The sequence below is a fragment of the Simochromis diagramma genome, unplaced genomic scaffold (assembly GCF_900408965.1).
Source record: "Simochromis diagramma unplaced genomic scaffold, fSimDia1.1 OVJJ01000131.1, whole genome shotgun sequence".
Lineage (NCBI taxonomy): Eukaryota > Metazoa > Chordata > Actinopteri > Cichliformes > Cichlidae > Simochromis > Simochromis diagramma.
Genome location: NW_024387200.1, coordinates 2,407,257 through 2,423,710, shown reverse-complemented (window position 1 = coordinate 2,423,710; position 16,454 = coordinate 2,407,257). Strand labels below are relative to the sequence as shown.

Sequence of the window (16,454 nt, the reverse complement as noted above, 5' to 3'; positions counted from 1 at the left end):
GTGACAGATATTTTACATCTGTATCTCTCTCGCTATTGTCTATTGACAGAAAGGTTTTCTTTAAAGGCACTGCACCAATATAAATAATAAACAAACTGAAAGCTGGCTCCACTTCAACTAGTATGGAAAAGTTTGACAATAGCTTGCAAATGCCTTCACACAAAACCATCACTCACTGTTTTATAAAAAGATACAAGTTGACTAAACCACTGAGATGTGGGCTTGAGTTCAGCCGAAGTACAAGCTGTGATCCCATAGGATGCCTTCTGAAATATGCTTCTGCCTAAACATTTCCAGCAGTTTTCTTGAGGTAGACACGTGTTTGTTCCAAGCTTTGCATCTGGTGTGGGCAATTATCTTCCATTATTTTCACATTATTTCTGTTCCTTCAGAGTAACTAACCACCACATGAGACATCTCACAACTTCACAAGCATAGCATCAAGCTGTGTGAAGTAGCAGAAAATGATGTAATGCTGCTTTTTGCATTCTGAGCTATACCTCCCACATCATAGAAAAAAAAAAAAAAAAAAAGGTTATCTGACCAAACCTAACCAAATGCTCACTTGAGGTTTTTCTTTTTTTGGTCCTTCTGATATGGTTCCACAGACAAAATCATCTAAAACTGGAGCATTCACATTGTATGTGCCATGTCTACATTTTCCAGCATGTATATTTTCTTACTTCAGTAGTCTGCTTGCCATTATAGGACATCTTTTTGATGGCCACCACCTCGTTGGAGTAGGAGTTCCGAGCCTGAGAGAGAAAATAGAAAAGATCACACTCTATTAAGGTCTTTAAACACAAGGTCTAAATGCTTAGGAAAAGACAGCTCACACGAAGACAAATACAGTAAACCTCCCACAGGATATAACAAGGCCTCATGTTTGTTTTTGTCATTTTTTTGTTTGTTTTCGGTACCTTTAGGGTACCTTTTTGGTCCCCTAGCCACAAAGTTATATTGGCATTCTACAACATAAACATACATACAGACTCAAAAGTGATCTTAATGCCCACAGGGTAACCTTTGGTCTTCTATTAAAATGTGAAAGTTAACATCAAAAGGTCACTACATAAATATTATAATTATAGAAAAAATAAAACATAACATGTATTGTACCTAAAAAGCACGAGCTATAGCAGCCTGTTATTGGACAGTGGTACATATTAGTTCAGGGACCAATCTAATGTAAAACATCCAAGTGCAAGTAAAACGAAATATTTACTTTAATCTAAAATAAATATCCATCTGAACAACGTAAATCAGGTGAGGTTTATCTACAGCCACTTTAACTGTTTGAGTTATCTGTCCACATTTACATGTGCATGTTAAACCCATGGTGTTAACCTCTGAGGCACTTTGCCTCAGGGACAGCTAGGCTGTGGCTCAGCCTAAGCCCTTATCTGAGCTTCATCCCACTTACAATTGAATGGGAAATTCATGTTGAGATTCAAATGGAATTACAGTAACAGGAGGCAAGAGAGTATTCCCATTTGACTTTTTTTCAGATTAATTTGATCCCAATGATTGCCTGTCAGTTTATGCATAAGAGCATGCATTCCTCTTATGATAGGATGCAGCTAGATGGCATTACATATGAGGAAACAAAAATCAATCAAAACTAAGAAATTTAAATAGGCTAAGTGTATTGCTAATTGCATTAGAAGGGAATGTATTACTAATTACAAACTCTTTAATTCAGCAACTATTATCAGGGTGTGTGTGAACCCCTTGTTGGTGTTGGGTCTGTGTTCTCAGGAGGTAATTTCCCCTTGTTTCCTTCTGTAATGGGAGTTACTCGTTTGTCTTTACACAAGTACAAAAGCAGTCACAGTTATAGTTAGGGAATTTATGTATTTGACAATGCACATTTACTGTGGTAACTACTGTATTTTTTTCTCCTATAGTCATTACTTATACAGATTCAGACTAACTTCAAAAAGAAAACAAACAAACAAACAAAAGGTGTCCTTTGAGTATCCACTTTCTAAAAATCAGGTGAGAGAAGCTCCGATTAGCTCCGATTAGTAATAGATAACAGCAAGTGACTCACTGATGTACTGATTCATCTCTCAGGCAAAAATTCATACTAACCTGTCTTCAGGTTGGAGTGTATCAGAATGGGTTAAAAAAAAAAAAAACAATAAAAAAAAAACAACCTTACCTGCTTTGAATAGAAAATATTGTGATGTTTAAATAAATACTGTTCTTAAAAGATATAATAAATTAGCATATATGAAAGGAGTAAGTAGTAGTAGTTTTTGTAAAGCTGTAAACATGAGTTGACATTGACAATGACTTTAGAGTATCGTATGTATCGATTTTGTATAACACAATAAAAACTTTTCTTTCTTTTTTTTTTTTAATTATAATGTATCCTTAGTTCAATCACTGAAAAAATAAAGCTATTAACAACATTTACAAAAACTGCCCTTGCTGACAGCAAGCACTGTTGTAATAGGGGTAGTGCAAGTGTGTCAGTGAGCACAAGACTGACATCAGGGCAGGATTTAGACACACACTGGAGATTGTCAGCCAGACGGACATGGGTACTAGGACTACTACTGATGTACTGGTCGTGTGTACGTGTACATGACATGGGATAGTAAAGCCCTGGCAGTCAAGAAAATCCTCCCCCTTCATTGACTACTACTTTGTATTTATATATCAACAGAACAGCTGTCTTGCAAGGCAGGGAGGAGGCTTATCGCCCCTAGTCCTGCATCTGGAGGAAAAGGGAGAAAGGAGGAGAAAAAGGAGAATACAGGATGCTTTTCATTCCCTCCTCCATGCAGCTTTAATATCAAAGCTTGATGAGTAATTAGTGATGATGAGATTAATAAGAAACAGAAAAAGTGCTGCGAGAGGATCTGTCTCCACTTAACTGCTTTCAAAGAGCCATAATGTGGTGCACTACATTTACAGCATACATATTCCTTTATTCAGCAGGAAGTGTAAGTATGTGCGTATGTAACTAGCTAATAACAATGATAAACTGCAATATATAATGTTAGAAGTGCTTTATGCAACTTCTTAAATGATCCAACCACTTTTGCTGTTCTTTCAGATCTGTATCGCTAAAGCTGCAAAACTCAAATTAAGTGCTTTAAATCTATCTCAAAAAGAATAATTTCTAATTTACTTCAAGGCCTTTGAAAGCCAGAGTTACCATAATTGTGAACTGATACTTACAAAGTAGACGGCCCCAAAGCTGCCATGGCCGATCTCATGCAGGTCACAGAAAACGTCCTCTGGGTCATCTTTGAAGAAGAGGTCAGCCAACTCGGGGTCCTTCGGTACTCCTTTCCGTGTGGACGACGGCATTATGTGCTGGACATGGGCTAGGCGCCAGGGACCGCACTCACATACACGCTACTTCTGCTACTACCACCACCAAATATCCACGACGGGTCCGGCATTGGCCAGCTAGACCTGGGAAAAAGAAAGGTCAAGAGAATAGACTATTAGGCTGATATTTACTGCCGTGCACTGGATAACAACACATTTGTTTCCTAGCATATATGCTAAAATTAGATGCATTTACACCCAAGGATGGTTGTTGATACTTGTGAACATCCAGACACAGAATATCCTTATTTCATGTGCAATATGCAGGGCATCTTTGAGTATTTTCATTAGTGCTTCTCATTGACAGCTGATAGGTGATAAGACAGGAAAAAAATTAATAAAAAAATGTTTGCTAATAATGACGACGATAGCAGTCTAGTCCTGCTGCTCATCACACACAGTCACACTTACATACACAGTCACACGCACATGTTTGACAGCAGAAGTTGAGTCACTGATGCATCATTTCCACACATGGACATAGTGCCCGCGCACACACACACAAACACACTAATGCTGACTGTTTTGTATCACAAGGCTGCAGCCAGGCCATCAAGCGTGTATGCATCCTGGACACCCTGCTCCAGTTAGCTTCGTTGAACATGCAACACACATTCACACCCATGCACGCAGGCGCACAGCATCTCTCTGATACCAGTGTCTCTCATTCTCTCCCTCTCTCTTTCTTTCTACCATGAAATCTGTGTGCACATCAGCCAGATGCAGCAAGTAAATCTGGCTCCAAAGGCCAGCCCCACACAGAGAAAGCTGACATACAGGCAGAGGCAGCAAGACACACAGGCACCCAGGCCAAGACACTAAGCATCAGCATCATCCTAATCCTCTGCTCTTAAAGGGATCTAAGCCATTGCACCCACTCCAAAAATATCAGTCTTAAAGGCAAAGTCCTGAGCCCTCTGTGCCATAGCACCAGACGCATAATGATTCCAGCCTTGGGGTTTTGAATATGGACAGAAATATGTGTCACTAGGCTTCGTGTATGTTTTGGTTATTGGAATTTCGTTTGAGAAACATGGATTTTTTTTCCCAAACACATGGCCACAAAAAGCTAAATAACAGCTTTTATTGTACTTTAAACTGTCCACTTGATGTAACCAGGAAGCTACTGTCAGCTTCTTGTGCTACTCTTGATAAGTTTTTCCACAGATATACTGGGCTGATGACACTACCCAATTCAATGTAAAGGATATGAGCTTGGACATAAGTAAGTTTTAAAGACTTTTGAAATATCAAAGTAAGTAAAGTGAGTGGTTTGCAGCAAAAAGACTTGTTGCTGTGCTTCATATTCCAAAATCTAAATATAAATCAAAATATACAGTGACACTGCCCACAGTCTATTTCAGTGAATGTTAGAAATAATGATGAAGAAAACCACAATGACACACATGCTGCTTCTTATGAACTTCTGCATATAGAAAGGTCTCCTGGAGCACTGTGACAGCCTGCTGCCATTTAAAAAGCTGCCGTAACATCTCAGCTTTGGGTAAATCAGTTGTGCTGTAGCTTGACTAAAATCAATTTCATGGCATTTAGCCCTGGCTTCTCTTGAAGAATGCTCCACAACATTCTTGTAAGTAGCCACAGATTTACACATAAACAACGGCCATGGTTCCAGTTTATCAGCCTGTATAAGGTGAGAGATCATACATGCAGGTTTACAAATTAGTTTAAGGCATCTATTGGTCATAGAGGGTTTTTTTTCTCAGAAACAAAACCCTAATATGGCTTCTTCATGACTATAATAAAAATCTTACAGTTGATGAAGTGTGTATAATATAGCAGTGTAGCTGTTTGTACACAAACTTATACTACGCACAGTTACTGGTGCATAATGGTTCAGTAAAAACTTGGTTAAACAGCTCGAAGCTCTTTGTGATCTCATCAAATATCCAATCAATGAGCTTTTTCAATAATGTGGGTTGTAAATTAAACATTAGTACTATTTTATTAATGTGTATGTTATATTTATTCCAACATAAAAGTGCAATAAAAGAATATAAATCAGTTTAAGAAACTTGCATACATCGCCTTATATCTGGATGCATGTGTGTGCAATGTTTATTCTTACATAAACACATATATACAGCAGTAAGTATTTAATTTGTTTTTTCCTAAGTGCACCTACAATATGAACCTGTGTGTGTCCATGTCTGTGTTAGTGACTCTGAAACATTTGTCTGTGTGTCTCCTGGTTGCATCAGCCCCGTCTTTCTCTCATCTCTCCTGCTTAAGCGCTCTAACATAACTACTAGAAAAGGGAAAAAAAAAAAAAAAGGCTGACACAACCTCCATCTCACCTTTCTCCCCACACCCACAGCATATAGTGCACATAAGTACAGATATACATGTACATACCCTCACTATGATGCATTCATTACTTGGTACAGGGTAACAAAAATGAGAGGGGGGAGAAAAAAAGTCCAGGGTAAGTGGGCTTTACCCGAACTCTGAAAGCTGATCTAAGCCACAAAGATGGAAACAGTCAGGAGATTGTTCTAAGAGACAAAAATGAAGCAAATGAACACCGAATTCATGTGATCACTCCAGAGACTGAACACCTCCTTCTCTCGTTCTTTTCCATTCTTCCTCCTCCAGTCTCCCGAAATGTGTGAAGTGATGCAATGTGGCAACAACAGGTTGTAACTCAGGGGGCTTTGTAAAGCTGTTACTAGCCCAGCAAAGCCCAGTGTTTGGACAGTTTGCTCTGTGTGTGTGTGTGTCTGTGTGTGTGTGTGTGTGTGTGTGTGTGTGTGTGTGTGTGTGTGTGTGTGTTAAGGATCTATGAATGGCATTGTTCTGAGAGAGCTGATTAGGCAAATGGCTTAGACAGATTAAATGCTTGTGTGAGTAAATTTTTTACAACATACTCATAGCCACATTTTCAAAGAATGACACTATACATATGCGTAGGTGTGAATCTTTTTGCATGTGCAGAAATAATGTACACCTAGTGTGTAAATGGGATGTGTGTGAGGCGCAGGTGGGTAATTAGGCTACCGGATTTGCTATATACAATAAGCTATACATCATAAATACAAATTATGTGCAAAAGAGATTATGTGATTTATGCTAATTTGACTAGTACTTACACAAACACAGCTTCACTGGAGAATTTAACATGTTTTGAAGAGCAATTAGAAGGATTTTCCACTAAAATTCTTGATAGTGAGTTCATACATGAATTGGCAGTGTTTGGTCCCAAAAAATTCAAAACATACCGTTTCCAGGCAGGGGTTAGCATTGACAAGCTTTTATCAGGTATTACCAGTAAAAATCCTGTCATGATATTTACAAATGTAATGTATTATCTTTCTAGCACACATATTTGTTAAAAAAAAAAAAAAGAAAAAGTTTAAAACAACAACAGTGCTTGTATCTTGATACACTACACCAACAACACATTCTATTCTAATGTCAGTAAACACAATCAAAAAGTATTTATGGGAGTTTAACATTAGGCATATACAAGAAACATACATGCAGAAACAAAGCATATCCATAATACCCTTAGGCCCCCTCTTAGCATTGCTATCACTAATTGATGTGCCAACGTGTTCTTAAGGACCACTCAAGCTGATAGATATGGCTCTATACCATCTGCGGCACTGCAAGTATTTAAATGGGACACCGCAATGTAAATTCTTGGCCAGTTATATGAAAATAAGCTACATACCATAAAATGGTCCAGAAAGCCAATACTGTTCAAATTGAGCATTTAGAAAGGTTTTCAATACAGGATGTGTATTCTTTATTTTTTTAATGATTATATTCTTTTAAACAATACCTGAATAATAGACTGTGCAAGGGCATAAGAATTAACTGGGCTACCACATAGACAGATAAGAGAAAAGAGGAAACAGAATTGTTTTGTATAATTGATATTATTGATAAATGAAAACAGACGACAGCTTCACAGAAATATTGAGTGTCTTCTGTGCAAAAGGTGAGTAAACTAATTCTGAAACCCACTGTATTGTACAGGAGTTATTAAAAAGGTTTCTAAGACCGTTTCAATAATAATCAATAAATGACAGTATCAATAATTGCCTGAAAAAGACAAGCTTGGAGAAAGAAGAACATTTTCTTTGCATGCAGTCATTTACAGTAGGTTCACGTCTATCTAAAGTCATGTGTGCACAAATGAAGTACATGCTTCTGAGGTTGTTTGTGTACATTTACATCACAAATGCAGGTATGCACTAATGTGTGTATGTTTATGTTTACACATGGATAAACAGGGTACTGCACACAAGCATGTATCTGCACCAATACATCAATGAGAGCACACAGTTGCCCATATGTTTCTGTATAGCCAGGGGGGTTTAGCAGCTTACTGGCCCTCCTCCCAGCTTTAGACAGGAACAGGAATTAGACCGACTGTGGGAATTCTTACTGGGATTCAAATCACCAGCTCTAATCAGAAACGGGAAAAAAAAAAAAAGAAGCAGAAAATCCAACAAACTGTACACTGAGGCTAGTCCTATGGTGGGTATGTGTGTGAGAGTGCAAGAATAAGAATTACGTAATAATCCAGTTCTCTCAACTCCTATCATGACATTATAGAAAGCGGGCTTAGAGCCTTAGTAGTGTGTATTAGTGTAGTAGTGTGCGCAGATAGAGCCTCACATCTCACCGGAGTAGGAGAAGGTCCTTGGAGGATACGGCATTTGTGTATGTGACATGTGCATGCATGTGTGTGTGTGTGTGTGTTATGCCTCTGCATGGCATAAAATGGGTCAACCTTGTTATTGTATGAATAATATAAAAGCCTACTTAAATGCACAATCCAAGGTTGTATAGTGATGACAAGCCAAATTAAAGCTACAGATGTGATAACACTCTCTTATTGTGGAAAGTCTGTGAAGTGTATGTTCTGAATCAACACAAATGGCCATTTAAGGATAGACTACATATATCTGGCACAACCTCAATAGTATAATAGCTTAATTTGAATGGTAATTCTCCAGACTGCTGCCTGGCCACTGAGTTCAGGCAGATGTAGTGAACTGATGACTCTAAAGCACAGGCAGTGGTGGAGTCCCCACTGAAGCACAAGCCTGAGGGTCATTTTGACCTGTCCTGAGGTTGAGCAATGATATTAAAATCAGGAACAAGTAGATAAAACTCCAAATGCAAGCATCAAGCAAACTGCCACCATCAACTATTAAGTGCATTATCTTTCTGCAATTTTGTAGACTCCACAAAGATGCACACATGCAACCTGCACCCTTCTCTCATCAAAGGAAGCAAAGTCTACCTGCTTCTATATGCATAATATTAGACAAATCACCCACCATTACATAACATCAATTAATAAAGGATTGGTGGAGAGAGCAATAATAAAAAGGATAGATAACGTATTTGAAGAAATAGGTGTCAGGACTGTCAAAAACAGGTATATCAGTATTATTGGAGCTTTCAGTTTAAGCTCAAGGGTTATTTTTTTGTTTGTTTTTAAGGACAGATTTTGCAGTTTGTAGCTCTTATCTGTGTACTACAAATAACCCATCAAATTAAATTTATTATGGGCATGATATTCAGTCAAACAGAATCTAATATTCTGACACATGGGGTTATCATGCAAGATTAGCAGTCTGTTGGTTTGTTGAACAGAGTGGCCTGGAATGGAGTGAAATTTGAGGCCTAAATTATTGTTGCAGTCTGTCTCTGTTCACAGTTAATTCATCTTCTTTCAAATGGTAGCCACACTCATGAGGACGTATGCAGGAAGCATGAAGAGTTAGGCATATTATATAAAATAAACACAAAAAACCCTTTCATTTCTTTGACAGATAGATTTCCATTCTCATATGAAGCCATGACACAAAGCTGCTAAGGGCATTAACATTTAATCAGGTGGCAGAATCACTTCAGGCTATGTGAGCCCCTGTTTTCCTATGAAGAAAGTGAAGACATGAAACATTTGCAGCTAAAGTCAAAAGTTCACTCCGTTTCATCCTCGACACCTTGCCAGTTACATTTTTAAGCAGTATTTGTGACCTGTCTTATGGACCTGATTGTGAAGCAGCTCTCTAAAGTGTGAACTTAACAGATTCTTTGCCCTTGAGCTCACAAAACTGACAGTGAGGGGAAGTCGAGACATTTCAAATAAGTCTTTATCCTTGCCTAGAGAGGCGTTCTGTAACCAAAATCATTCCTCTCTACCACACCCAATCCCCACAAGCTTTTTTCCTCCCCAATCAGGGTGTGACTCAGCAGCAAGTTTTGCCTACGGCACAGAATGTACACTCACTCACACACGCGCGCTTTCCTTTTCACTGATTCCAATGATGGCTGTGGGCTCTCTGTGTAAAGATGACAAGTTGGCAGAAGGATTTACATTTTTGCCTAATTCATAAAAGACTGCAAACCACAGACAAACCTCAAGTTCTTCAATTGCTACAGCTTAGTGGTGCCCGAGCAAAATGACTTTCTATGGAAAACTGAAAACAACTGTGGTATAACAAAGTAAACAAAACAAAAACGTTCCTTTTAATGCAACCCTTGTCCACCAAATTCAACTGCAGTACTTAATCCGAGTCACTTCAAAAACACAATCACCATGACTATAGAAAAAAAGAACAGTGATGTAGCTGTGACATAACATGAACTTTCATTTTAATTTAAACTGCTGTTAACTTCAAAACTGGTCCAGGCAAGAAAGTTTTTTTGCATGTCACAACCTGAGGAAAAATTCTTGCAAATCAGTGTGAAAGAGAGGTGATTGGCTGTTAAGTACATCAGAGAGCCAGCAGGGCAGAAGCTTTCAATATTGACCCAGTTTGCTTTTGGCTGATCCCTGTGTCGTCTGTCTTAACTGTAACATGAAGGGGATTTCTGACACACAAATGAATTCATTGTATTAAAAATAAAATAAAACAAAAAATAAAAAACTGCTCATAGACAGATCGTCATAATATGCAAAAACAATACATCAAACAGCCTCAGAGAGTCAAATACATAACCTACCTGTAGAAATGTGTTGAGGGGTGTGTAGGTCTAGCCTGTCTTCCCTCTCTCTTCTCGGTTTAAATCCAGTGTTGCATTTTTTCAGATGCCCTCATGACTGGTGGAACACTGCTCCTGGGATTTAAAAAAGAAAAGAAAAAGCAAAAATAAACAAAATTTTGGGTGGGATATTTTAGACACTATGATTATCAATTTGATCTCATATCATTAGCTTCACTCTGAAAGTGCCTACTTTGTCAACCATTTAGTATTTTTTCCCCATTTCACAACATTTTACAGTCTCAACAAGCATCTGAACTACATTTTATATCATCTTCCTTACCCTAGAGTACCAAAGGGTTGTTCATTGGCTCATAAAACAAGAAAGGAGGAAAGTAATATTTACCAGTAAGAACCATAAGGAATTCTTTACAGCCATAGGTGTAGTGCTCACAGAGTGTACGGTAACAAAGGTCACTAAATCATCACCGAGCGTAAATAATCAAAAGTGTCATGTAAAAATTTAATTTCCATTGATTGATTCATCAGGTCAACAGCATATATATGAGATACACTAAATTATAACTGTAACCTTGTCATAGGTGCACTCTGGAACTGAAATAGCATGACACATCTGATAACAGCAGATGGTGAAATGACTCAACAGCCAATGAAAATCTTTTTAGTGATAGATACTTATTATGTTCTCAGTTTCGGGAAAGATGGCAATGTAATTTCCATAACAAAAACAGAAAATTTAGCGGAAATGTAATGTGTGTACATTTTCTCTAAAAGGCGGGCGTAAGATGTTTTTTGCCTTAAAATGCTCATTGGTATAACTTTATTCAGTGCAGCAGTAAAAATACAGGCACCATCTTCATGTATCCACAGTCTACCTTTAAGCAGAATGACAGATACAAAAACCATGTTCATGTTGAGTGATTTTCTACACCCACTTGGCCATTTTCACAGGGAGCTCGAGGTCTATGCCAGACTACAGTCAGCTGACAACATCTCAGGCTAGATATCCGAGCATTTTATATGAAGAAGTGCTTCCTATTTTGCAGACAAATGCATCTTCTTTCAAATACATGAGTTCAAGGACACTACATACTTTGCTTATGGACACAAGCTTTTGCAAGCACACCCACAAGCAAGCATAATATTTTGTTTTCATCCACGTACACACACAGTATTACACATATAGTCGATTCACACATACACATCAAATCTGAGAGAGTTGTTCTGACAGCAGAGCGCTGTCAGCTACTGGCCTTTATTTCGTTCTGACAAGCAGGTGGAACAGCATCAACTACCAGTGAATCCAACCTCACCCACAACTACATAATCGTTTTGAGACGGGCACACAATAAAAATCAATTGTTGTCTCGGACAATCAAGATTTACAGTAGATCTGTTATTTAGGACACAAATGACACTGTGACCTTTTTGTTTGAGCAACCGAATTCCTGTGTCTAATCAAACTGGAATGAGTCCTTTCCTCATCTCCTCCGCCTCCCACATTACAGCCATTTTTACCCTTCTCTCTCTCTCTGTGTCTTATTGGTTAACCCCCACTACTTCCTCCTCTCTCTTTTTGATGGTGCCGAGTGGCAGATTGGACGCTCAAAGGAACCACATTCAATAATAAAACAGGGAGAGGGGATTCAGAGATGAGAGAAGAGAGATAAAAATGTATTGTGCCCCTTCTGAGTGTCCCTGAATGATTTATAACACAACTGACGCTTGCATGAGCCTCTGGGAAAGTTGTGGCTGCACTTCTCCTCCTCCTCCTCGCTTACTCCACCCGGCTTGGCATTTATGACCAAGCAACAATGAAAAGAAAAAGATGTACAGTCTATGTAGTGGGAATAAGTATAACAGTACAGGTTTATTTGCATCTTTTATTTGAGTCTTCGAGTTCTTGATGAGGTCAATTTTATTTGATGGACTGATAAGAACATAAAGGCAGCATTGTGGGTGTTTTAAAGAGGTTTCGATTGTCTTCACTTTGAAATAAAATAATACATTTTACACTGATGTACTGTGTGAGCTATATAAAGGGCTTTTAAAATACACTAATTTGAAATGAGTCAAAATCTTGTTCAGTTAATTATGTGACATGGCTGTACAAATTGTCATAATTTCATTGAAACAATCTTTTATCAAATTGGATTGCTGATTAATTATCTGTTAACTGAGCAATTAGTTAATGGATTAAGGGTTAGAGGTATAAACACAGAAAATGCATGCAGACTGTAAAGATACTTCATTTGAATAAAAAACATGAATTTTTTTATGTACAGTACAAAAATGAAGAATAAATCAGCAGAATGAGTTACAATAGATAAACCATGTTGTCACAAGCGAACATAATCAAGTCTTAAGGCGATTTTGTAAATACTGGTCCTTTACACATTTTATGTGAATGAAACAGAAAAGAGGTCATATTAAATAAAAAAAAATGAAAGTTAAACTGAATGTCTCCTGGCCTGGTGACTTAGAAACATACTGCCGCAATGCCAACCAAATGTTTCAGAGCATTCAGTGTGTGTGCATACATGTGAGTTGTGGTGTTGGAGGAAAAGAGAAGGTTATAAAGGTTAGCGGGCCAGCTGCAGCATGACATGATGAAATGTGCTTTAACAAAGAAAAAAAAACAAAACTGAAAAATGGCTGAGACTAAGGCACAGAGCATGTGGTCATGACTTAAACAGTAAAGTTAAAAAAAAAAAGGGTTAGGGATATTGTGGGTTTGTAGAAGATAAGTTAAAGAGTGGGACAGCCCATGTGAAAAGTTTCTGATTTTAAGGCTCTTAACTAGTCCATGCTCACCATGTACAAACATAAATGAGTGAAATACTAATCAAATTACTTCTTATTCCAAGTTCAGAAGAATTAAGGTAAAGTATGCTCTGAAAAAACATGCATAACACCATCTCTGACATTCTATGTTAACATTCTTTCATAAACTTCATTAGTGTATTGCCTAGAAATCAAAATCCTGAAATCCATCTCTTACTTTCTGTTCCTCCTGTTATGACACACTGTGATATGAATCAGAAATCTTGAGTCACATGTTGTCAATTTCCAAGACACAACTTGGCCAACAAAAACTGCTTCAACCGCCTATCATTGCATTTCTTGTTTTTGGTTGAAAAAAAGAAAAAATAAAACAAAAAAAAGAAAAACTGCTTTCAAGGGGATTGGCCAAACAATTCATCAAGTGAGATGTCAGGGTGTCAAACATGGACTTTGTCCAACTTTAATCCCCTTTTAGTTTCAGTTTTTAGATGTAAAAACAAAATGTCACAAAACTGATTGTAGACGTTATAAACAATGACATCACTTCCTTCATGGAAACCTGGGGAATTTTGTGCAATCTAAGAACTGAAAGCACGAGAAATGGTCTCAGTAGCCAACTTTTGAATTATGTGCATAATTGGAGCACTAAAAACCAGTTAGGCTAGTTTAATAGTTCATCCTTCTTTTTTGAGTGTTGATTTTCCTCAATGTAAATGAATGACACTAATACTCAAAGTTTACAAATGTAATCAATGACTCCCAGTGTGGCTGAGGATGACTGAGGTGGGTTTTTGATGAGTCATTTTGGAGTTGTGCTTAAAATCATGTCCCATAGTGACACACCGCTTTAAATAAAGCCGAGGCAACCAAAATACGAGGCTATTTCAACAACACGAAAAATTCTTCCCGGATGAAAATAAACTAATCCAGCGAGATAGAAAGAAACTAAACATTATGTTCTGATTATTCTGCCAGGGTGGCATGGTGTGGATTTTTATAGCAGTGACTCATTTTCACACAGTGAAGAATACACACATACACATACATAGTTTATGCTGTAAAGCAGGATTTGGAGACTTCAGGGCAGCTCTCATCTCAAGAGCTTAGTGGCACTACTGAGACATGCATGCATACAAACGCACACACGCACACAAGACTGTTACCTTCTCAGATTAGTTTTAAGCCTAATGCCAACATAAATGTAGGCGTTGGTGGATTGAGGGACAAATACTAGACAAATAAGTGGCCCATCCACCGACCTAAACCCTGGGCCAATTCTTACTCATTAGTTTATTTGAAGTGATTCGCTCTTGTTGCCTTAAAGCAACAACAGCTCAGAACCTTACAGTGGGTACTTTATTTGTGCTTTAGATGACTTATGATGAACTCTGCACAGATTACTTTGATGGACCTCTACATTTCTATCTCACTTAAGCATCGTGGGGATGAAGTACAGATTAGAGATGAGCTAGTGTGCCTACGATCGTGACTTAAACTAATGCAGAGACAACAAATGCTTTATCAGCAGAATGTTTTTTTGTTTGTTTGTTTTTGGGGGGTTTCCATTGTGTGAATGGAAAAAAAAAAAATGTGGAAGACTTTTGGTCAGTAATCACATCCTTAAAGAAAAAAGGGAAAAAACTAAGTCCCCACTCTATAAAAAAACTATGTCTGGATCGCCATAACTTTCACAGGAAGCATTTTAAAAATCGTGCATAGAGCTAGAAAAGGCTCTGTGGCATTTGTCAGCTCTAGGTAAGAGTGTCTGTTTACTACTGTGTGAGGGGGAGGGAAAAAAAGAAGAAGTGTTGTTACGCTTCCTATCACTGATTACCCTGAAAATTCACATAATGTAAAATAAGGATGCAAGGATAGGGGAAAAACATCTGCAGAAGTCTTGATTTGACTGGCCAAAAACCCTCACAAAAAAAAAACCCCCAACAAAAAACAAAGGATTCATGTTCCCTGTAACACAAACACTAAATAAGAATGGTGTTAACAGAAGCGCAAGATGAAAACATTTTTAAAGTATACTTCAAATAATATCAGCTGGATGTTCCACAACACTTGTGGATGATATTCTGCAGTCAGATGATTTAAACTATTTAGAGGGGGGCAAAAAGGCATCGCTCAACAACAAAACTGTATTCCAGCTGTGAAACATAGTGGAGGCCAATATCATGGCTTGCTACCCCAAGGCCTGGATGCTTTGCAATAACTGAAGAAACTTTTAATTCAAATCTGAATCAAGAAATTTTACAAAAAAAAATGTCAGGGGAGCAGTCCATGACCCTAAAACATCAGAGAAGGTGAGTGATGCAAGACAATTACCCAAAAACTCAAAAGCAAATGAACAACACGATGATTTAAAGAAAAAGAGAGCACAAGAGAGACAAATGTCTTGTTTACCAATGGCCGCTGTGCCATGACCTGAAGAGAGCTTGTCAATCAAGTCATCCAATAAATAAGCCAAACCCATATTTTACAAAGATGATTTCTCATCAAAACAGCTTGGGTTCACTATATTTTGTTAGTAATCAATGCCAAAAACTGGTTATTCCAAATGGTAAAGGATTCAAAAACTTTTGTTCTTGCAAATGCACTGCCAGAATACATAGCAAACACAGGTTTAAGAACCAGCATTTAGACAGAAGATAATGTCACTGGGTCACTAATGGTGGTGTATAAAGTGCGCAATACTGTGTCTCCAGACAGCTTTTTTGATCATTCAAGACAGAAAAACTTAAATAAATCTCTAATTGTAAAATAATGCCACCCAAATGTTCCCGGTCACTACTGTCATTAACACATGTTGATAATCTTAAATTCTTTCAGCCTTTAAAGATATTCACTGTTAAAATGCATTTTCAAAACAGCCATGAAAGTCCCTGAAAGACAATGCTTCAAAGCGTCAGACTCTGTGCTGTACTCTTAGTGAAGTGAAATTGAAGGCTGATACCCATATCTTCCAAAAGGTCAAAGCGCAAGTATGTGTAAATTGTGTGTGACGTGGGTCCAGTGTTTTGAGTGAGTCTAGTGTATAAGAGATAATGTTACCAGCACATTGCTGCAGCTACTGTGAAGTACATGCCGAAAGGGGTGATTAAGTTACTGTAATCAACCATAAAGTGCCAAGACATGCCAATTCACTGTAACCAAAATAAGGTCCTGGTTCATCCAATATTACCATAGTGTTACCCAGTCCCTCTATTTAAGCAGAATTGGTCAGAACAGAACCTAAGACTTTAGTTATCTACTAGCAACGAATGCTATGAAATTTATTCCATTGCTTCATTTATGTTTATGCTCTTACACAATACTGAAGTTGAAAT

General features: G+C 37.8%; 1 protein-coding gene across 5 annotated transcripts in view; it reads right to left on the bottom strand.

Annotated features, from left to right (window-relative positions):
- Nucleotides 1-16,454, bottom strand: part of taok3a (TAO kinase 3a) — an 81,999-nt gene that overhangs the window by 27,830 nt on the left and 37,715 nt on the right. For all 5 annotated transcript variants that reach the window (XM_040050636.1, XM_040050635.1, XM_040050634.1 and 2 more), the window contains 3 exons: nt 10,339-10,452; nt 3,193-3,432; nt 684-755 (listed from right to left, as the gene is read on the bottom strand). In XM_040050636.1, coding sequence (XP_039906570.1) covers nt 684-755; nt 3,193-3,324 — 204 coding nt within the window. In that variant the 5' untranslated portion in view covers nt 3,325-3,432; nt 10,339-10,452. The remainder of the gene's footprint in view (nt 1-683; nt 756-3,192; nt 3,433-10,338; nt 10,453-16,454) is intronic.